We start from the raw sequence: 23,080 nt of genomic DNA on the forward strand, positions 1-23,080 counted from the left end.
AGTTTTTTCAGATTGATTCCTTCTCCAGCCCACTTCAATTTCTCTCGTGTGTTTATATAGAACGGTAATGCAGGGAAAGCGGGCATCCGTCCGCCCGGACCCTGCCTGCCCGACTCCACCTCGCAGCTTCCGCCTTTTCCCACTGCGCGCCCTATCCGAGCCGCGCCGTGCTCCTCCCCTGCCGCGCCCACTCCGCCTCACTGTGACCATCCCCCGCCACACCAAGGTGCTTCCGCTACCGCAGTCCCCCACCAGGAGATGTTGTGCTGAAAGCATATATTATAAATGTATATCTCAATTTCATGTGCTTCAGATGTTTTGGAGGTTCGTTGCATGTGTTTCACAGGGATGTTGCAACAGTAGATTTGAATGTTGCATATGTTGCAGATGTTTCAGAGGTATGTTGCATGCGTCTACTAAAAATGTTTCATCTGTTTTAGACGTATGTTACAAGTGTGTTCTTTTGATGTTGCACATATTACAGTGGCTATACACATATGTTCCAAATGTTTCATATGTTTTAGTTGTATGTCGCAGCAAGTGTTTCATGTTGTAGGTGCAAGCCCCCATCATTGGTGTCGTCGAGGGCTGTGGCCACTGACGCGGGAAGGAGGCGTAGGCCGCCACCGACGGTGTGGGGAGGAGGCTTACGCAGCAAGGCACCGGTGTGGAAGAGACCCGCACAATTCCTAGCAAAGGAGTCCTACGCGGTGGAGGTGACCAGCTGACGGCTGGTTGTGTATTACTCTACCGACGGGAATACGAAATTTACAGACGATATTGTTTTACTCATTTCTTGTCTTTCACTCTTTCCCAATTCTTTTGACCGCCCTAGCCGATGGTCAGTTTCAGTAGAGGTTATGGTTAAGGTCACTTTTCTTTTAGCACAGGTGAGTCTATAACTTTTCAAAAACAGTGTACTTAGTGGTGTTTCCCTCCTCTTTAATTTATCTTCTTCCGTAATATAGAATGGCACGCAGCCTTCAAGAAGGGGGGAAAATAGGTGCAAATTTCATTCAGCAACTGCCGTAGCTGGACCTCTACGACAGCACATAAACGATACCAGGTCTGCCGGCTCCATGGCAGGATTCTCTTGTTCCATGCCTGGATCCAGCATCCCAGCGGGCAAATGCGTCGTGTGGAAACCAGGCAGCGGCAATGCAAAAAGGAAATACTTAGAGCCTCCTCAAACTTTCGCACAACATAAATATAAATACGTTCCAAGCTTATTAGAATGTACGAACCACAGAAAAGGTTCAGAAACTAAATAAATAATACAAGCCACGAGTTCAGCAAAAAGAAAAGTGTTGCAGCAGGTTCTAATAGCAGCAGAGTACATTGAAAATTTGATACAGCATATTTTATTTATTCGAATAGAAAATAGCTCGGGGGAACATAAGAGCCGAAACCGTCTGGCTCACAGTCAAGTGAAGTTGTGTCTTGTGGCCATGGGCTCTGTTGTAGTCTTACAAGCATTGAAGCCAACTCCATTTGAGCTGCACCACGGTTCATGCAGAAACTTGGATCAGAAACATCAATAATTCTACTTAATCTTTGTGCACATACTATGCTTACAACCATAAATTGTCCGATGACCAAAGTGCTTACTTCCTAGTGAAGAATCATAGAAGGATAGATGTGTCATAGACTCTCACGTGACAGATTATAAACAAATCGAGGCAGCACAGTACATGTTACATCGATATAGGACATAGGAGACTGGAAAACAGAGTATCGACTGGTGGCCAGAAACAGAGTCGGTGCAGCCAGTGACTGAAAAAAACTACGTCCGTTATGTAATGGATTCAATGATGGGAAATCAGTATGTGCTAAAACAGGTTTGGTAGTTTCATACATCAGCATAGATGTTCGCATAATGGAAATGCAATGGTGCTGTACCAGATATGTCTCTCTCAGGAATCACAAAGTTATTTGTTTGACGGAAAGTGGGCTAACACATTTTCAAAATCTGTGCACTCGAATGGCTGACACGCACGAGCAGCAACAGTGACACCATGAGCTAGGATAGGACAGAACAGGTTGGAGAGAGTACTTACTTTCACTGTACGCATGCAGATCCAAATTCGTATCTCCTCAAGACACATTATTATTGCCCCCCCTGAAAATTTGGATAAAGCTAATAATTAATTGAGTAGAGACAAGCAAGTGCTGTATATATATAATATATGCCAAAATGGAGGCATGTAACAAGATAGAAACAAATAATGAGATATTAATTTGATCGGAACTACAAAATTCTTGTCGTACCTGATTAATATATATGCTGCATACGAAACGTGGGATGGTTGGGATGGACGTTGCATGCATCTCTCAGTGCACCGAACGCAGCATCGGTCTCCGTAGCAGGCATGCCACGAGAGATGATCTTCCATCTGAGTTCCCGAAGGGAAGGCAGGTACTCCAAGCCAATATTTCCACAGTAGTCACTGTAGTTACCTTTTAGGGCCCGCAAACAGACAACAAAATCAAGCACTTCAAGATTTGGCATCACGCCAGAGGGTACAGCTTTTCTGGAGTCATAGCCTTTTCTAGAGGCAAAGGGCATAGCATCCTCTCCATTCCACATATGCAATGAAACGCTAGTGTCCTCCTCATTGGGCTGCTCAAACTGGACAGTTGCACTGGTCTCAAAGTACCTCAACTTCTGGAAGAAGCAGCCATCACCAGCGTTAATATTGCTTACTGTTGCCGTGGAGTATGTTAAGAGTCTGAGATAACAGAGCGCCGGCAACCTAGCAAGGAGTTCCAGATCCTGCTCATCCATAGTAGTCACCGACAAGTCCAAGTGGGCCAGGTTGGGAAGACGTGTGGGATTAATGCATAAAGGCAATTTAGAAAATTGAATAACAGGCAAACTCAAATAATGGAGAGGTCGTGGGAGCACAAAGCCTGCTGCTTCCCACATGGTTGTATCCGCATCCCAAGATGAATCGACCACATCTAGACGCTGGAGCTTTTGCATATTGCTTAGAGACTCCACAAAATCTCTCTGCATGCTCTCGTCCGCCCCATCAGAAAGGTAAAATTCAAGCACCCTTAGTTCTCGCAGGCTGGCAAGCTCCTTGAAAAATCTCTTAGCGACATATTCTATACTTAGCTCCTCCAGGGAAACCAGCTTCCCAATCCCATCCGGTACCTTTTCTTCAGCACATAGCCGGACCAGCTCTGTTAGGTGCACAATGCTTGCTGGCAACGTTCCGCCCACATCGAGTGTTTGCAGTAACTTTAGATTCCCTAGTTGTATGGGGAGCTCAAGGGAACTACCGTGGAATCTTATCCTAAGGTACCTCAAGTGAAGTAAATCACCAAGATGCTCAAGGTGGCAACCTTTCTCAAACCTGCAGTATACTATGTCTAGCACGCGCAAAAGTTTAAATCTCAAAAACTGGTCCCGGCTATCAATAAAACACTCGAATGCGGTATATGACCTCACTTTTGGCATCCCAGTAACCATTGTTTCAGAATTAATGTGCTCGGCTATTCTGTTTTGGTTGGCTAACCGACGGACACAGCTTGGTGCAGGTGTTCCTTCAACATTATCACCTAATATAGCAATAAAGTTTTCATCAGATGAAAGCTTACGCATCAGATCAAGAACCATATCATGAACACGACAGCTTTCTACTCTGCCATTCCACTCATTCTCCACTGGCTGGATCAAGCTTCTATTAATGAGATCATTGAAGTATCTTTCTCCAAGCTCAAATAATCTTGTTCCCTGTTTCCCATCAATAAATCCTTCAGCAATCCACTTCCGTATCAAAGAATCCTTTCGGATCAAATAATCTTCTGGATATGTACTTAGATATAGTAAGCATGTCCTCAAATGTGGAGGCAGATCATAGTAGCTAAATGAAAGTATTGTCATAGTATCTTCAGCTTCCCTGTTATCTGTAGTATGAAAACCAATAGAGTTGTAGACCATTGACCATTCGCACTCTGGTTTACCAGCCAACAAACTAGTCATTGTGATGATTGCTAATGGTATACCAGCACATTTCTTTAGAATTTTATCGGAAACATCATTTGGTTGGTTATCAAGGTACTTTTTGTCTGCACCAAATATCCTTGTATAGAACAACTTCGTGGAGTCATCAAAGGAAAGTGGCTTTAGCTTGTAAACCTCACCAGCTTCTTCAGCAACATTAAACTTACGAGTAGTTGTGATTACTTTACTTCCACGATTCTTCTCAACAAGTGCTAGTTTGATTGTGTCCCAGGTGCGTACCTCCCATACATCGTCAATAACAATAAAATACCTATCCACACCAAAGTGTAAGAACCGTTGGTTAGTAATAACGTTGGAGCTTCTACATAATTTAAAAAATTCTAACATTAAAAGTAGTCGCCATTACATATCAAACTCATAACTATTATGTCAGTACAAATATACAGTGCATTGATGTTTCAGAATCTTTCTGACTAGGAATCGTAGTTGAAAGTAATTATAGAAGAGTAACTTCAAGAAGTAACCTACAACTTTGGGCATATGCATGAAAAATTGAAAACTACACATTAAAGGTCCTAATTTTTTTAAAAAAAACTACAAATTTAAGGCCAAGTTGTATACAGAAGTTACACATCTAAGTGCATGTTGCAACACAAGGTGACCCTAAAACTGTTCTTTTTCTTAAAATATACCTCAACTTTTATGCATATGCAATAAGAAGTTATCGTCTTATGAGATTATTTTATACTATATTTTTTAGGGTCCTTATTTTTATACTATAAGTTGAAAGTTTATAGTTGCAGAAGAAAAATATAAAAAAAACTAAGTTCAATTATGAATTTGAAATGTTTAAGCCGTTAATTAAATTATGATACTATGCATGCCCTTTTATGTCGGACACCACTGAATTATGCATTTTTCTAACAGGTGAGCTAAAAGCATTTATGTCGGATACCACTGAATTATGCATTTTTTTATATGTGTGGAGTAGAAACACATCAATCTCAAGAAGCAGTCTGGCATGCATAGACGATGCGGAAATAATATTTTTAGTATAACCTACAGCAAATTGTGGAGCAACATCATCTTAAAAGGCACTTGCTAATTGCAATTTACAATTGGATTTCTGATGTGTACCTCTTGTTCTCTAGGAATTCTCGAACTTCACGAATGAGGAGATCAACACCTCTTCCAGTGTTATGAATGTTGTCATACCTAATTTTGTCAAGATCAAAGAGAATGTCCTTGAAAACTTTTACCAAATCATGATCCCTACCAACTGAAACAAAAGCCCCACAATCGTATTGCGACTTAAGCTTGTCATACACCGCTTTGGCAAGAGTGGTTTTGCCCAATCCCCCAACACCAACAATAGAAACCTTCTTCATAGTTTTCTTGTCAGGCGCATCATCATCCGGTTGGGATAGATTCAGCATAGAGATGAGCTCGTCCCCTGACTTGTCAACGCCAATCAGTTGGGAAACCTCTTTGTACATAGCAGTAAGGCGAGGATCAATAGTGGACGCTGATGTAATTGACTTGGACATAATCATCTCATCGAGTTTGTACTTCTGACGCCTTTCAGCTACCTCGTGGAGATGCTTCTTGATATCGTCGATGGCACCCGCAATATCATGGCGAGCCTTGGCCTTGGTGAACACCTTGCCCATGTTCTTCATGGCGCGTCTGAGCCTGCTCGGGTCGGCAGGCTCTCCGCCATCGACGCGCACGAGGAAGGTGTCGAGGACATCCTCCAGGTCGTAAGATGCCTCCCTGACCTCGCGCGCCCACACCTTCACCTGCTCGTCGAGCCGGTCCCATGGCTCATTAGCGACCCTGCGGAGTAAGGTGTGGATGCTCTCCAGCTCGCTGTGGAGCCACTGCACCTGCTTCCGAACGTCCTTCTGGAGCTTGTACTCACCATAGAGCAGCTTCAGCAGTTTGGGGGCGAGGCTTCCCAGCGCCCCCGTCAGCACACTCATGCTTCTTCTCTTGCTTGGTTCAGATCTGAGCGCAGTGGATTCATAGAGCTACTGTGGTGGTGGCAATGGCAAGGCGGAGCGCGGCCGGCGGGGCGAGGCGGGCTCGAGGCGAGGAGCGCCCGGAGCGGCGCGGCGTGGCGAGGCGGATTCGGGGAGGAGTGGAGTGGAGGAAGGCGGGCCGCCGCGGGAGGAGTCGACGAAGGAGAGAGCGCCGGGGGTCCGCCGCCGGGCGCGAGCTCGGGGGAGCCGCCTGGATCCGGAGGGTGAAGCCGCAGCTGACGACGCGGAAGGCTGCCGGCTCCACGGCGGGCAGCGCTGTCGTCGCGGCTCGGGCCTCGGGGCGGCTCAGGTGGCGAGCGGCACGGCGGAGGGTGGAGCGGAGCCGCAGCGGACGGCTGCCGGCTCCATGGCGGGCAGCGCCGCGGCGGATGGCGCTGGTGCTGCCGGCTCCGCGGCGGCCGGCACGGGTGGATTCCGGCTCCGCGGCGGCCGGCGCAGGTGCCTGGACGCAGGGCCGCAGCGAGATGGACGGCGCGAACCTGCTGGGATGGCGGCGTTGATAGGGTTGAGGAGTGAGGGCTCGGATATTTTCGCGGACGGCAGTATTTGGGGCTCCTCTGTTGGAGAGGTGAAGTTACGGGGACGTAATTTTTTTTACTGTACATCACCAAACCGTGAAATGGGTATCAGGTTACGCCGTTGGAGTCAGTCTAGAGCAGGCGGGCAACCTCCAATGGACAGGACACAGGAGGCATGCTGGCTGGGCGTTGAGCTCACCCTCACCGATTCACTGTCTAGAGCAGGCAACCTCCAATGGACAGGACACAGGAGGACACTGCCGAGTTAATACTCAATGGCGTCACTGAACATTGATGCAGAGACAGGCATTGTTTTAGACATGTCACTAATGCAGCCCATGTGCCATCGCAGCGATTGCAGATGTACCATGCGCATGCGCTCTGCTTCGCCGGTGAGTGGGGGCTGACGGCTCGACTCGGTGGCCGCGCAGGTCAAGGTCTCCTCCAACCATGTGCCATCGTCCTCCCCACTGCAGGCCGCGGGCCTTCTTGTGTCGGCTCCATTATTGCCTTCTGCTGCACTGAGGGCTTGAGGCGCACAGGCCGTGGCTAATGGTTTGGGTTAGCCCTACTTATGGCTTCTAATCTGAACTGAACCAACACAACCATCTTAAGCATGCAGAGTACAGCAAACTACAGTCTGAATGGTCTGAAGCCAGGTCAAGCACTAGCCACCTGTGTGCTTATCTATGGTTTGTTTTAGGATGTGTTTAGTATAGTGCCCAAGCTAGCCAAATCGAATTTTGGCCATTTAACCCATTTTTCCCATCGTTTGGTTGGATGCCAAATTTTAGCTTGGCACCCATCTCCTTTGGCCTGTTAGACTAAATCTTATTTGGGATCTTAACTGGTCTAGTTACAGGAACATCTAATCATGTGCTTAGTGCTTAATCGAGCTTAATTATCGCTGACCTCTAGACGAAGATGTCCATAGGCCCGCTAATTTCCACGTGCCTGCTCGGCTAGAAGGCACGCGCCGTTGTTGATGTAGAGGTGGAAGACACCGTCACAAGCAGAGGGACAATGGCGGGTCTCTGGCCTAGAGCACCACTCTCCGAGCCACCTGATCGGTTGGTCTTGCCTTTTGAATAGAACTAACTGTTCATCAACCCGTGCTCTCGCACGGGTTAGAATTTTAGGAGACTCTAACTACTAAAAACTACTTATATTAATATTTTTTTCTCATCACTAATGTTCTAAAACAATAGCTATAATAGGTACTCTATAGTCTATATTCAGTTTTGATAATCTATCAATTATTGATTTTTATGTACTTTTCATGCATAACCATCAATTTTTTTTTTACATAGCACCTCTTTTTATCTCCAATATACATTTAGTTGAAACATTTGTTTAAACTATGATGGCTTAGGTGCGGTCTATATTTTTACGACTATGAACCTAAATTTTGATTCTTTTTTTTCAAAAATTTGAGCTTATTAATTGCTCAGATACAATGACTATTATTTACAATGGTGATTATAGTCCAATTTGATGGCAAAGTGTTTTAGGTTATGTAAGAATTTTAGGGTCTATCTTTTTTATTTCTAGCAGTTTCATGAGTAATAATTTCTAGGATTAATCTTTTTTCTAGCACGATATGTGTTTAGTTGAAACATAAACTTAAAGTATATAAACCCTTACCACTTTATGTGATATCATTTAAATCTATATTTTAACTTTCAGCTTTTGATCACGTGTTAATTTAAAATTCCATTGCTTATTGTATCGTTTATTCAAAATTTTCATTTTTTATTTTGTTATAAGAATATTCTACGTCCTAGGCTATCCTCTTAGTTCTTACAATGGCATAAATAATTGTTTCGGCATGCACGATGGCAATTAAGATGTTGAATTTATAATATTGTATTAATTACTATTGTTTTAGTAAACAAATAATCTTTGGAATTAAATTGCTAATATTCATATATGATATAATGTTCCAATCAAATTGTTTAAACTCTTTGGAGGTAACAACTTGCAAAATTTATTATCATGAGTATTAGTATGACTTAAAATGAAGTGTAAGTGTCATTACTATATGATTTGTAAGGACATTTTTCCGCGCTTGATAAGCTTATAAAATAAATATTTATCCTAATGTATATATGTTTCCTTGGTCTACGCAGTGGAACATAGCTTTGTGCATAGTTTCAACTTAACATTGCAGAAGTGTGTATTTCAAATAGTCTTGTGCATATATTGTACTTATGGATGTTTGAATTATTTTTCATGATAGCATATATTAGAATTTACATGTTGATTTGAGAGATTTTTGTCAATTTTTTTTGTAACAATTGAAATGGATAATTTAGGTACAAATTATACATGTATATATTACATTACATTACCTCTCATAATGCCAGGTATGGTTAATTTGAATGCAAACTAAGGGGTCAAAGCATTACCTTTCGTAATGATAGATGTGGATAATTTATAAAAAAAAGAAATAGTTAGTTATCTTTTATAATTGTGGAAGTTTGACTTTTTTCCATATAGGCTTTATTGATAACTCCATGGATCATGGTCCCCTAATTTTTCAGCATCATTATTAACATGTAAACTCGAAGTAATGTAATGAAGTTAATATTAAAGTGAACAAAAAAATTATAAGTCATGGTCAATAAGGATTATATCAAGACTTATTTGTTCAAAGTAATCCAAGACTCTTGCTTTAATTTTTCACAATTCTTTCCCAAGCCTAATCTCACCTAAAGTTTTACTGACCATACGGAAAGATAAGTACTCGGAGAAGACAAATTAAATTGTTATTATGGAATGGCCAAATTTAGTACATCCTAGGAGATAAATTAAATTGTAATTATGGGATCTGGCAAGATGGCCACATCTTTAGTCTGCAGGAGCGGCCGGTGATCATGATGCCGTGGATGCCGGACGTCATGGCACCGGCGGCCTGTGTGTTGGCATCTGTTCCGCGCGTACGGCCGCCTGTCTTAGACGTACACGCGCGACCCATTCATGTCGCGACGCCTCTCGTGGTCTGACACCATCTCGATTATCTGGCTGTTCCATCTCGATCATCTGGCTGTTCTGCCCAAGATTTCTCGGCCAGAATTGTGACACCGGCCAACGTGCATTTCTTGTATGCATGGAGTGAAGAAAATCAATCTCAAGAAGTAGTCTGGCATAAATGATATGGAGATAACATTTTTAGTATAACCTACAACATAGTGTAGCATCGAGTAACTATGGAGCAATATCTTAAAAGGCACTGGCTAATTACAATTTACAATTGAGTGTCTGTGTTACCTCTTTTTCTTCAGGAATTCTCGAAGTTGGTGAATGAGGAGCTCGAGGCCTCTTCGAGTGTTGTGAATGTCCTTATGCTTTTCACCGTCAAGATGAAAGAGAATATCCATGAAAACTTTTACCAAGTCATAATCCCGACCAATTGAAATGAAAGCCCTGCAGTCATACTGTGACTTAAGCTTCTCATACACCGCCTTGGCAAGGGTGGATTTTCCTAATCCTCCAACTCCAACAATAGAAACCTTCTTCATCTCCTAGTTGGAGGTACCATCATCTGGATGCAACGTCATCAGCATGGATACGAGCTCATCCCTTTGACTTGTCGACGCCAATAAGTTGCGTCACTTGTTTGTACATAGCTTTAAGGCGAGGATCAATAGTTGGCGTTGTTGCGAGTGGCTTGCACATAATCGGCCTGTTCGTTTAGTCGTATTTGGCTTATAAGTCATGGCTTATCAGCCAACGAACAGTATTTTTCTCTCATACCAAACCAGCCAATAGCACTTTCAGCCATGGCTTATAAGCCAAACAAGTCCAAATAAACAGGGCGAATGTCATCAAATTTGTACTTCTGACGCCTTTCGGCTACCTCCTCCAGATGCTTCTTGATGTATTGGATGGCACCTGCAATATTGCGACGAGCCTTGGCCTTGCCGAACACTTTACCCATCTTCTTCATGGCGCGTTTCAGCCTGCTGGGGTCGGCGGCATCGACGCACGCAAGGAAAGTGTCGAGGACATCCTCCACGTCGTAAGATGCCTCCCTGACCTCACGTGCCCACACCTTCACCTGCTCGTCGAGCCGGTCCCATGGCACATCAGAAACCTTGCAGAGGAAGGTGTGGATGCCCTCCAGCTCACTGTGGAGTCACTGGACCTGCTTCCTCACGCCCTTCTGGAGCTTGTACTCGTCCTGGAGCAGCTGCAGACGCTTGGGGCCGAGGCTTCCCAGCGCATATGATCGTAGTAGTAATAAGAATAAAAATAGAACACGAGGAGGGACTCATACGGTGGTTTTGGGGACTTGGCCTTGTTTAAAAGATTCATCTCGTGATTTCTAACTAAACTGTGCAATTAGTTATTTTTTTTACCTACATTTAATGCTTCATGCAAACGTCCAAAAATTGATGTGATGAAGAGAGAGCGAAAAAACTTGGAACTTTGAAGGAACTAAACAAGGCCTTGGGGTGATCGAGCCCACGCGACAGTCCCTTGGCCATCAATCAAAATCGCTGGCAGCGTGGCATACGCGACTCCTAAGAGATTTTTGTGTCGATAGCAGTCAGCCAAGGCTCCACGTCCCTCCGGCAATTGTTTTGATGAACAATTGATAGCAGTCAGTCAAGGCTGGCTGGCTGCCGGCCATGTGACCTTGTCCCCCTGGCCCTCCATTATTGCCGACGTCGACGCGACCACACGCATAGGACGAGCACGAGAGAGCGGCGTGCTACCAAACCATTTGGAAGCAATAATTCCGAGTGGTTAGGTACATGTTCTTTTCGAGAGGGAATCGTCGAAGAGAGGTTTCTCATGCTTTAACTACATAGGAGTACGAGTTGCCAGAAAGAGCACTCAGCTTGCCCACACCCTACCATTGTGTGTTCTCGACAACTCTGCTGAGTGCTCGCTCCAATGGCTGAACTAGCGGCAAGCCTGGTGGTCGCCCACTGGTGTCCCTGCTGAAGGAGAAGGTGTATGTCCAGCTCGCTCCTGGACCAGTACAACGTGATGGAGGGCAGGGAGAAGCACCACAAGACCTTCATGCGCTGGCTGCCTGCCATCCTCGACATCATTGGCGACGCCGAATTTCTAAAAAAAAAGTTAAGCACCATGTTCGTTTGGACTTGTCGTGCTTATAAGCCGTATTTTTTCAGCCAACGAACAGTACTTTTCTCTCACACCAAATCAGTCAATGGTACTTTCAGTCATAGCTTATCAATCAAACAAGCCCAAACGAACAGGGCGAAGATTTATGATGTCAAATTAGTATCATTAGATTTATCAACACATATATTTTCATAAGGTGTTTATTTTATTTCATAGATACTATTTTTTTTAATAAAGTTAAAAAAGTTTCACTGACACGAATTTTAGGTATTGATTTATTCGGAGACCAATAGAGTAGGATACAACAATCAATCAAGATGCCCTGCACCCGAGAATAAAAAAAGTCAAGATGCCCTGCCGACGGGCTGAGCTAAATGTTTACTGTTACTCCGTCAGGTCCAAAAAGTTTCCCAGTGCTGAGCTAAATGTCGTGGGAACTTCTAAATTTTCATTTGGAAAGGGTTTCTATTACGTAAGCCACCCCTCTATATATACCAAAGGATCACGATCGATTGAGGTAATCCAACACACAATCGACAAAAGCTAATCTGCTACCCTATTTTTCTACCTTGAGCTTTTTCAACCCCTGCTATTCAGCGTGTCTCAACGAGATTCATTAGTGTTCTGGATAGTCTTGTCGACCATAGAACAACCTCGACGTGTTCCCTGAAGGTGTTTTGACTTGCCGGTCAGCCTTGCTATTCTAGTGCATTCACACTGTGTGCTAGGTTGTGTATGGCCTTGGGCGTGCTAACCCTTGCTTGTGTGTGGCTCGAATCAGCATCAACAATATGCGTATATTATTCGCTCCAATTCTTATCCGACCAAGAAAAGTGGATTAGAAAGTGAGAGACGTTATCAGCTCCGCTCTGATCTGTTTTCATTCCCACCAGGGTGACTTATGTGATGAATCGTTGGCCGGTGTCATCGATTTATTAGAACCCAGCAGCTGGTACCTTGAACGTGATAGCCAATCGACGGATAGAAAAAACGCAGAAATAAAAATAAATTTCTGCGTTCCAAACAGAACAGGTGCTGGCAAAACAAAACAAGAAAATGGTTGAATCCACTTTGTCTAAAGAAAAACTATGGACAAGAGGACAGCAAGGATACCGCGATCGAAAAGGAGTTTTGGGGAGGAAGAGATTGACCACACATAGCGAGAATTTGATGAATAATTGAGCTAGTTTCCTCACTGCGGTGATTGTTCGGGTGATGGAGCAGCTCAGTCCGTAGCGGCACTGCGACAGTCCCTTAGCCGTGCATCGTTGGGGGAGTGACAGTGGATAGCAGTCAGTCAAGGGTGGCTGGCTGCCGGGCATGTGACCTTGTCCCCCTGGCCCTGGCCCTCCATTATTGCCGACGTCGACGCGACCACACGCACAGGACGAGCACGAGAGAGCGGCGTGCTACCAAACCATTTGGAAGCAATAATTCCGAATGGTTGGTTACATGTTCTTTTCGAGAGGGAATCGTCGAAAGGAGATTTCTCATGCTTTAACTAGTATGAGTTAGGGGTGTTTTGATCCGATGACTAAAATTTAGGAGGTGTTATGTGTGGTGTTCGGATATTAATAAAAAAATAAATTACAGAATTCGTCGGTACTTCATGAGAATAATTTATTAAGCCTAATTAATTCATCATTAGTACATGTTTACTGTAGCACTGCGTTGTCAAATCTGAACTAATTAGGCTTAAAAGATTCGTCTTGTAAATTAGTCGCAAGCTGTGCAATTAGTTTCATAATTAATCTATATTTAATACTATATGCATGTGTCTAACCATTTAATAGGACAGCGATTAAAGTTTAGGAGAAGAAACCAAATACCCCACTTACCAGAGAGAGCTCTCAGCTTGCCCACACCCTAGCATTGTGTGTTCTCGACAACTCTGCTGAGCGCTCGCTCCAATGGCTGAACTAGCGGCCGGCCTGGTGGTCGCCCCGCTGGTGTCCCTGCTGAAGGAGAAGGTGCTACCTCCTGGACCAGTACAACGTGATGGAGGGCATGGAGAAGCAGCGCAAGATGCTCAAGCGCAAGCTGCCTGCCACCCTCGACGTCATGGCGGATGTTGACAAGCAGGCGTCTCGCCAAGGAGGAGTAAAGGCATGGCTTGAGGAGCTCAAGACGGTGGCGTACGAGGCGAACGACGTCTTTGACGAGTTCGAGTACGAGGTGCTCCGCCGTCGAGCCAAGAAGAATGGGCACATCACCAAGCTCGACATGGCTGGAGTAAAACTCTTCCCTACTCACAATCATGTCGCATTCCGTAGCAGGATGGGAAACAAGCTTAGCAGCATTGTTGAGGCCATCAAGGTCCTTGTGGAGGAAATGAAAGATTTTGGAATCGACAAGCTTCAGCTCGAGGCACCAGCATGGCAGGAGTGGCGTCAGACAGATTCCATTATCGTCGACCCCGAAAATATTGTTAGCAGATCTAGAGATAAGGAGAGGGAGAAAATTATTGAGGCATTGCTCAGCCATCAAGCTAGCAGTGGTGATCTCTTAGTTCTTCCCATCGTTGGAATGGGAGGATTGGGCAAGACGACCCTCGCTCAACTCATCTACAATGACCCTCGAGTCCAAGAGCAGTTCCAGCTACTAAAGTGGGTATGTGTCTCAGCCCATGTTTAGTTGCAACCCAAAATCCCAAAAAGTGCTACAGTACCCATCACATCGAATGTTTACGGCCCGTGCATGGAGCATTAAATGTAAACAAAAAAAAAACTAATTGCACAATTTGGTGGGAAATTGCGAGACGAACGTTTTGAGACTAATTAGTCCATGTTTGAACACTATTTGCCAAATAAAAACGAAAGTGCTACAGTAGCCCAAAATCCAAAGTTTCCTCAACTAAACACGTTCTCAGATGATTTCAATGTCTGTAATCTTGCCAACAAGGTATGTAATGCTTCGGGGACAATCCTAGAGGAGGCACTCAACAAGCTTCAGGAACATCTTAGGGGAAAGAGGTATTATTGCTAGAGCTTATTATTGCTAACTCAACTCTCACCTTCTGTCATGCTTTTATGTTTTATTTATTCTTGCTGAACACTCAGTACGTCATGTCATGTATTGTGTACCCCTATGTAATATTTAGATAACATAAGTTTGTGTTTGGGTTGTAAAATAAAGTAGACAGGTCTAATTATCTCAGTCATGTTTTCTGGGCATAGTCACATGTAAGAAATATTTACTACTGTGTTCTACCACTACGCAATCCCATAAAAGTACAGCATGGTTCCAAAATGGGAGCTTGAATTATTGACCAAGAACATTATATAGCCACCCCACCCCACGCACATCCAAACATGGCATTAGCTCTAACTAATCTATTTCTAGAGGTCTGTAGTCTATATAAGACTGTCTCCAACACCGCGCCCCAAATGCATATTTGCGTCCCAGACGGTGTTTTGGGTACCGGAATCGGCCTCCAACCGATGACCAATACGCAAGACGCAATTTGCGTTCGATGACCAACTGCCGGCGCTGCCCCTCTCTCGCTCTTGTCTCTCCCGCGCGCCGGAGGCGGAGGCAGAGCTAGGGCCCGAGCCCGCGCGGGAGGTGGAGAAGCTGCGCGACGGGGAGCCGCGGCGGGCCCCCTCCGGCGCGGCGTGGGGAAGAGGAGAGGGTCGCGGGGGAGGAGGCGGAGAAGCTGCGCGACGGGGAGCCACGGCGGGCCCCCTCTGGCGCGGCACGGGGAAGAGGAGAGGGTCGCGGGGGATGAGGCGGCGCTCGCGAGGCGGCCGGAGATGGCATCCGCGCCATCGTCTTCCTCCCGTGCAAGGGCGGCGTCCTCGAGTTCGGCTCCGTCGTGCCCGTCCTCCATGGCGCCACACCTCCTTTTGCGTCTGCTGTTGGAGATGCAAGACTTGGGTGCGGGATGTATTTTACTGTGCGTGACCTATACCGTGGAATGAGTCTCGCTTTTGCGTACTCATTGTTGGAGATAGCCTAACAACTTCCATTGCAACATAGGCTCTATGCTTGATTTAGGGCCATGCACATAGAAAGGTACTAACAGAAAAAAATGTTCCTAATAGGTATCTTCTTGTATTGGATGACGTATGGAATAAGGATGTTGACAAATGGGGAAAGTTGAAGGCATGTCTTAATCAAGGCAGTGTCGGTAGTGCCATATTGACGTCGACTCGTGATAAAGATGTTGAGACTTGCGGTCTCAGACGGTGAGGAAGTGGTAGGGGCCTCCGTTCGATGAGTGCAGTAATCGAGCGGGAGCTTGGAAGGGTTGGCACGGCAAGTAGGCGTGTAAGGGAGTGACACGTAATGCTCGAGTTTCATTAATACATTCACCAACCTCCCGATACTGTTACAAGTGTTCCCTATTTATAGGGCTCAACTACCGCCTTTGCGGTGTTTACAACAGTACCCTTCAACTGCTACAGTACATTCTGGGAATATTCCTCTACTTGCTCTTCGTCTCGGGGGTAATCTTGCCATGCCGCCATCTGGTGCTGGGCCTGCGCGATCAACCGGCCCAGCAGGCCACAGGATTCGTCGATGGGCCTTTGGCCCTCCGCTGTCAGTCTCTGCCCTGTCTAGCCTCGGGGTCTCAGGGACGCCGAAGCCACCGACCTCCGGTGCCCAGTTCTGTCGTGCTCCTACTCGGGTCTCCGCCCATAGGAGTGGAGGCCAAACCGGAGTGCCTGCGTCGTCCATGAGCGCCTTCCTCTGGTTACCTGCACACACATATTTGACGTTGGCACTTGATTAGCCTATCAGTGGGGCGGCCTCCGCCCTCTTCGTTCGGAGACGCCTACGAGCCTAACGGGCGGAGGCTACGCCGGGGTCGCATGCAGCGTCCTGCAAGCACAGTCTAAGAAACTGTCATCTTTCTAGGGTCAGGGTCCGGAGGCATGGTGGCTGGGCCCTCGCTTAGGCGATCGGTCGGAGACGTCTTTGCGAACTGCTGACCGCGTAGGTCTCTGCTACTCTCGGAGGCCGTGTTACAACAATTCCTCCCTTTTGAGACCACGGTCCGCCTGAGCGTGTCGTGAGCTCAAAGTGCCTTAAGCAAGGACGTCTGCGGGGGCAGAGACTGCGCGTGGTCATGTCTCCGATCGATCCCCGCCGGTTCCCCCCTGGCCCGCTCTAGCGCGGCCGCTGGTCTTGCTAAGGTTGTTGTTGGGCTACAAATCTAGCTGTTGTGCACCTTGCAACTTATCCAGGGGTTACCGTTGGGCGGTGGGCGAACTATCCGGAGATGACCGTTGGGCGGCAGGCGAACTATCCGGAGATGATCGTTGGGCGCCAGGCACACTATCCGGGGGTGACCGTTGTACGGCGAGAGCCGAACCGCCCGCCCGCGGCCTATATAAGGGCGTTGTTGGTGGCGGGTTCCCCCCCCCCACACGAGTCATTCGTTTTCGTTGCAACACCAGAAATCGCTCTCTGCTTTCTTCGCTTTCGCTTGAGCTGCCTTCGCGTGTTCCTTCTTTCCGCTTGCGCCTTCATCCCAGGTTGCCGCCGCGGTGGCTTTCTTTTCCGCCTCCGCCCATACTCGCCGGCCCACCTTCTTCGGACCCTATCGCCACCTTCTTGGTGTTAGGGCAGGCGGCTGGAGTACACGTTTTGAGGAGTGCATGGTTGCCTCCACCTCTGCGCTGGAATTTGAGAAGCTGGTGGAGGAGGATTTGGGGAGTGTCTCCGCATCTGTCGGGGGCCTGATCGCTGCAGATTCCGGAGACATGGCAATTAAGTCATGGGATTTCGACCCCTTGTCCAATACTGATGAGGCGGTTGCGGAGATGTTGAAGGAATCTTATTTTCCTTCTTCGAGGGTAAAAATCCCTCCACTTAGCCAGACTGTTCCGGAGCCGGAGGAGGGATATGCGGTGGTGAATCGGGACTTCTTCACCTGCGGCCTCCGCCTTCCTTACGTCCCCTTCCTCCGCCGGGTGTTGGAGACCTTCAAAGTCTAGCTCCGTCATCTGACTCCTACGGCGTTCCTTACGCTCAGCAAATTCTGCTGGGCATGTGTTTCTTATGGCGCCGAGCCAGATGTGGACACCTTCTGCGCTTACTACGAGCTGCAGAAGCAGCCGAAGAAGAAGAAGGAGATGCGGGAGGGCAAGGAGGTGGAGGTGATCTACCAGTATGGTAGTTGCACCTTCATGTCGAAGAGGAACCAAGGCGTAGACCGCCTGGAGATTTCTTTTTGCTAAAAAGGCAAATGGGACCGCGGCTGGCTTGAGGGATGGTTTTATGTGAAGACCTACGGGGTCCGTGGCACCACTGATGATGGTGCGGAGGTCGTGGAGTATCCATTGACCTCAAGAATGGAGGTGATGGCGCTGCATATGCGCGTGGAACCGCTGGAGGCGGTGTCACCAGCGAGGGAGGCTTGTGACCGAGCCTTTGTGTTGGCGTGCCGCTACTCCGGGGGCCGCGATCTGGTGGAGGAGATTATGGCCTCCGATTATTGGCCCCTGAAAAGCGACAATCCACCCTTTTGGCTTGAAATGGTGGCAGTTCCCGTTTTTGGGCCGGAGGCCGGGATTCCGTTCCCCCGCTTCGGCCAGTCTTTGGAGGAGGGGGTGACGGAGGACAGTTTTGTCTCCGAGGTTGAGGAAGCCACCATCGGGTTGGTCGGCAGAATTTCCGAGCGTGAGTACATGTCTCAATCGAGTTTTTGAGGAGCTCGAGATCGTCTACCAGGAGCGTGAGGTTCCCGCGGAGGTCCTGGCTTCGATTGACAAGAAGAAGAAAAAGGCCTCCGCGAAGAATGTTATGGCGGAGGCCGAGTCCAAGAAGAGGAAGGGCGCCGCTGTTACTCAGGCGCCTACGAAAAAGAAGAAGAAGACCGGTGCTCTGGTGATCGCGTCGGCCACGTCTTCGGCCGGTAGTGCGGGCGTTGCCTCCGCCGGCAGTGAAGACGTTCAGAGCTCTTCCGTCCCATCAATGGACGTGCGGGTCACGAGCGGCGGAGATAGCGGCTCTCTTGGAGCTCCGGTGCGCTCTGTACGCGGCGCTGTGAGCGGTGCGGAGCGGCCAGAGGCCAGCGCTGCTCCGGTGCGATCCTTACACGATGCTGCGAGTGGCGCCGAACAGCCGGAGGCCAGCGCCGCCAATCCTATGCCCGACATTTTTGGCGGGCTGTATTCAAGTTCTGAAGAGGGCGCGGAGGTCGTCTTGCTACACGCTCCTTCACCTCCCGCCGTTGCTGCGTCTCCCCCGCGCCAGAGGCCGACGTCGGGCAGCCGGATGCCGTGCTCATTGAGCAGGCCCCGACGGCCCAGGCTTCTTCGAGCTCTCCGCCTGCCAGGCCGTGGGCTGGGGAGAGCTGGCCTTTCAGGCCTTCGCCACATGATAGGTCGGAGACTTCTGCCCAGGGGGCTCGGTAGGCGGCCCACCCTGGGCTTTTTATGAGTAAGTTTGTTTGGCGCATATTTTTGTGTTTACTGTCTTCGCCCGGTTTATTTGTTTATGTATTCTACCAAGTGCTAATACTGTGTACTTGTTGCTTTGCAGGTGATGTCATGGTTGGACTCCTCACCCCGGAGGAGCAAGTGGCCGCTGCCAGTGCCAGGTTTGGTCCGGTGCAGCCGGGGCCGATGGCGCCGGGTCCGAGTGAGTGTAGAGTGTTTTTATCTTACTCGTCTTTTGGTCCGCTGTTATTGCCTATTTCTGATCGGCCCTCTGACCTAAGTTGTTGTTGTTTTTTTTTGCTACGCAGGCTCCTCCGACACTTCTATCTCAGGTTGGGAAGAGTGCTATCTTGGGGTTCTTGGAGACGTCGGAGGTGGTCTCCGGCAGTTGTTGTATTCATTGTGAGATTTGCTTTTCTCACCTTATGGTTTTGTGTTTGTTTGTTCTTCTTCGAACAGATCGCTTCAAACAGCGTCTGAGGGACATGGATTTCTTCCAACTTCTCCGTGTTCATCTAGAACACCAGAGCTTGGTGTGTCTTCGGCAATTTACCTTTTTTGGTGTATGTTCGCCTTTAGACTTGTTTTTATTTCTATTGCTGATCGCCTTGGTCTTCTTCTTTCTGATCACAGGGGTATCACACGGCCGTTGTTATGGAAGAGCGCTGCACTCGCGAGGTCTTCGGCCGAGATACTGTGATTGAAGCTCTCAAGGCAGAGAACGAGCGCCTGGAAGGTGAAAAAGGGGGTTTGGCCAACTCCCTTGTAGCTCTCCGCCTTTCTCTGGCGGAGATGGAAGAAGAAACAGAGGCTTTGAGGGCCGATCTCGCTAGGGCCCGGGATGCAGAAGCTTTGTCCGCCGAGCAGGCCCGCAGGGCGAACGAGTTGGCCGAGGGTCTCCAGCGAGAGCTGGCCTCTGAGAAGGATTCCGCAGCTACGGTGGGGGAGCAGCTGTCTTTGACGACGAGGCATTTGGACTCGGTCAAGGGGGTCCTTGCTGCAACCGTTGGCCAATACTGGGCCACCGTCACCGAGTTCGGAGGCAAAACCTCTGCTCCTCCGGAGGAAGATAGCGTCTACGCCCTCGCCTCCTGGCTAAAGCGTCACCTTGCGAAGCTCCCCGGTCTGATCAATGGTTGCACGGACTACAGGGCGCTGGCGGGAGTAGCGAACTACGCCAAGCTTTTGGTGCGCGGCGGGTGTACGCATACCGAAAGTATTCCGGAGGGAGCGCTGCCGGGTCCAGAGGAGCTTGGTGAGACTTCTCCTGGTTTGGGAAAAACCTTGAGAAATTTCATTGGGTACTTTTGGGCTCCATTTGGGAGACCTGCTGCCCGGAAGCTGGCGGAGGAAAAGAGGGTGAAGGTATTTCTAGTCTTTGTAGCCGCTATTTTTCTCTCGCTTTTTGCGAAGCTGCGAAGGCTTTCATTGCCTGTGTCACTGATATTTTAGCCTATGCTACAGGATGCGCAGAAGAGTCTTGCGGGTAGGCATCTGCCAGTTCCGCGCTCAGCGACCGTGGGCGACGCCTCCGCCACCGCTGGCGCTCCGGGGGGCGCTACGATAGGCGGTGGTGATGGTCGGAGGCCGCAGGCGCCGTCTCCGCCCACAGTTGATGCGGGCTCCGTTCCAGGGACTTCTGCTGCGGTCGAGATGCCGGAGGTCTAGGCTCTTTCTAGGACTTAGCTGTTTTGACTTGTATATTGTAGTCCAGTTGGATTCTTGTAAATAAAGTTTCTTTTGTTCTGAATGATTTTGTGGAAAATTTTAACCTTGCGCGGGTTCCGAATCGGGAGCCTGCGCAAGATGTTGCGCCTTTGACTCTCTACAACGATGGTATTTATGTGAGCGGAGAGCTTTGGGAGTATTGGCGTTCGGCCTTTCCCCACAGCGTTGCGCGTGACGTGTTTGAGTCAGTTAAGTTTGACATAGACAACGAGTGCGCTGGGTTTACTCGCGCGCTTGCTTGGCGCGGACCTCCACCACAATAGTTTGGATTTTATTGTAAATTTGTGTCCTGTAAGAATGCTACTTGACGTTTTATGGAATACAAAACAGGTTCACTTTCTTGATTGTTTGTGCGGGGGCTTATGTCTGTTGTGCTAGTTTACATATCTCGTCTAGTCCTGAGCTTGCACACCGTGGGCCTTTGCTTGGGCGAACGTGCGCGATACAGAGGTGGTGGCCAGGACCTCTGCCCCATGTTCTCTCCTTCTCTGTGCTTGCTTGATGGTCGAGGTAGGAGTGCTGGCACTTTTTTGTCCGCGCGGAGGCGTACTTGAAGTTCGCCTGGTGAGGGTTGCTGAGTCGGTGTGGGATCCGATAGGAGGTTTGGCGTGGCCTGTGCAGATGGCGGAGACTTTTAGTATTTCTTTAGCTGGGTGTTTTAGCTGTCTGGTGGTATGGGCCTCCGATGCTGCACATCCGTGGGACATGTTTCATTTGTGGAGATGGCAGGTTAGGTCTCCGGCATTAGGGGGATGTTACGAGATTTCGTACGATATCCCCCTCTTCCGTAGGCTTGCGCTGTTCACCACCGTGCCATAGGTTCTGTCTCTATTCCCACTGTCTCTGACGGTCTACTGGTGCCTCCAATTTTACGAGTTTTCGTACAATATCTACGGCTGAGTTAGGTATCTAAGGAGACCCCTGCCTCCATGGCTGTTGCTGTAGCTTGTGCTTGTGCTCTGCCTTCTTCCCCCCTTGCGCCCTATGCTGACTGAGGTTTTAAGGGCATGGGGGGAGCCCGTTTTATAGTGGGGTAGTGGCTTTTGGGTGTTAAATTTTTGGTACGTTGTTTGTTGGAACGTATCTTGGCTTTAATGGCCTATATCTTGCTTGAATTATTCGTTCCTTTTGAGATCTTTTGAAGTAAATAGGCCTAGCGCCATAATGGTGTTGCCCCTAATGCTTGGGGTAGTTTTTTGTTAAGGTCGGAGGCCTGTTTGGCCGAGGTTGTTTTTACCTTGATGCCTGGATTTGTTCAGGTCTTCGTCAAGGTCGGAGGCCTGTTTGGCCAAGGTGGTTTCTGCCTTGATGCCTGAATCTGGTCAGATCTTCCTCAAGGGTCCGAGGCCTGTTTGGCCAAGGTTGTTTTTGCCTTGATGCCTGAATCTGGTCAGGTCTTCGTCAAGGTCGGAGGCCTATTTGGCCAAGGTTGTTTTTGTCTTGATGCCTAAATCTGGTCAGGTCTTTGTCAAGGTCGGAGGTCTGTTTGGCCAAGGTGGTTTCTGCCTTGATACCTGAATCTGGTCAGATCTTCTTCAAGGTTCGGAGGCCTATTTGGCCGAGGTTGTTTTTGCCTTGATGCCTAAATCTGGTTAGGTCTTCGTCAAGGTCGGAGGCCTGTTTGGCAAAGGTTGTTTTTGCCTTGATGCCTAAATCTGGTCAGGTCTTTGTCAAGGTCGGAGGCCTGTTTGGCCAAGGTTGTTTTAGCCTTGATGCCTGAATCTGGTCAGGTCTTTGTCAAGGTCGGAGGCCTGTTTGGCCATAGAGGTCGTTTCAAATTGCCAAAGCCTGTGGACGGTGCTTTGAAAGGACCTGTGCTTATTTTTGTTCACCGAATATTACGGCGCCAGAGCTGGCCGCTTTCGGTTTTGGACTTTTCAAGCATTCTTTTGGGGAATTACCTCTTTATACTTCTAGAGGATTTTTACATTGAGCCTGCCTCGCTAAAACCTCACCTCCGCTTGGAGTTCCCCTGTGAGGAAAAGAGTACAGGCTCTTTTACATTTTTTGGGTTGAAGAAAAAAGGAACTGAAAGGTAAATGAATGGAAGGGCCTCCGCTTATTATTTGCAGAGGTTGCCCTTTGGTACTTTGCCTAGATGTAGTATCTGCGGAGGCTGTCAATATTCTAGGCGTGGGTTATCATGACACCTTCGCTGTTGGTCAAGTGGAAAGAGCCTGGGCGCCCTGCTGCCGTTGCTATGTATGGGCCTTCCCATTTCGGTTGCAGTTTGCCAACAAGTTGTGCGTTGGGTTTTCTTCTGAGTACGAGGTCTCCGTGTTTTATGTCTTTTCTTACCACCTGAGAGTCTCTCCACTTCTTGGTTTGGGACTGATA

General features: G+C 48.0%; 2 protein-coding genes across 2 annotated transcripts; one reads left to right on the top strand and one right to left on the bottom strand.

Moving 5' to 3' along the window:
• Nucleotides 1-1,191: 1,191 nt before the first annotated feature.
• On the bottom strand, nt 1,192-6,499 carry LOC136484266 (disease resistance protein RGA5-like). The gene is made up of 4 exons (XM_066481500.1): nt 5,108-6,499; nt 2,269-4,280; nt 2,058-2,119; nt 1,192-1,496 (listed from the first exon to the last, which is right to left on the bottom strand). Exons 1-2 carry the CDS (start codon nt 5,950-5,952, stop codon nt 2,273-2,275), a joined length of 2,853 nt encoding a protein of 950 aa, XP_066337597.1. The 5' UTR covers nt 5,953-6,499; the 3' UTR covers nt 1,192-1,496; nt 2,058-2,119; nt 2,269-2,272.
• Nucleotides 6,500-13,625: 7,126 nt separating this feature from the next.
• LOC136480918 (putative disease resistance protein RGA3) lies at nt 13,626-14,261 on the top strand. The gene has a single exon (XM_066478343.1). It carries the CDS (start codon nt 13,626-13,628, stop codon nt 14,259-14,261), a length of 636 nt encoding a protein of 211 aa, XP_066334440.1.
• Nucleotides 14,262-23,080: the final 8,819 nt, after the last annotated feature.

The sequence above is a fragment of the Miscanthus floridulus genome, chromosome 9 (assembly GCF_019320115.1).
Source record: "Miscanthus floridulus cultivar M001 chromosome 9, ASM1932011v1, whole genome shotgun sequence".
Taxonomy (NCBI): Eukaryota; Viridiplantae; Streptophyta; class Magnoliopsida; order Poales; family Poaceae; genus Miscanthus; species Miscanthus floridulus.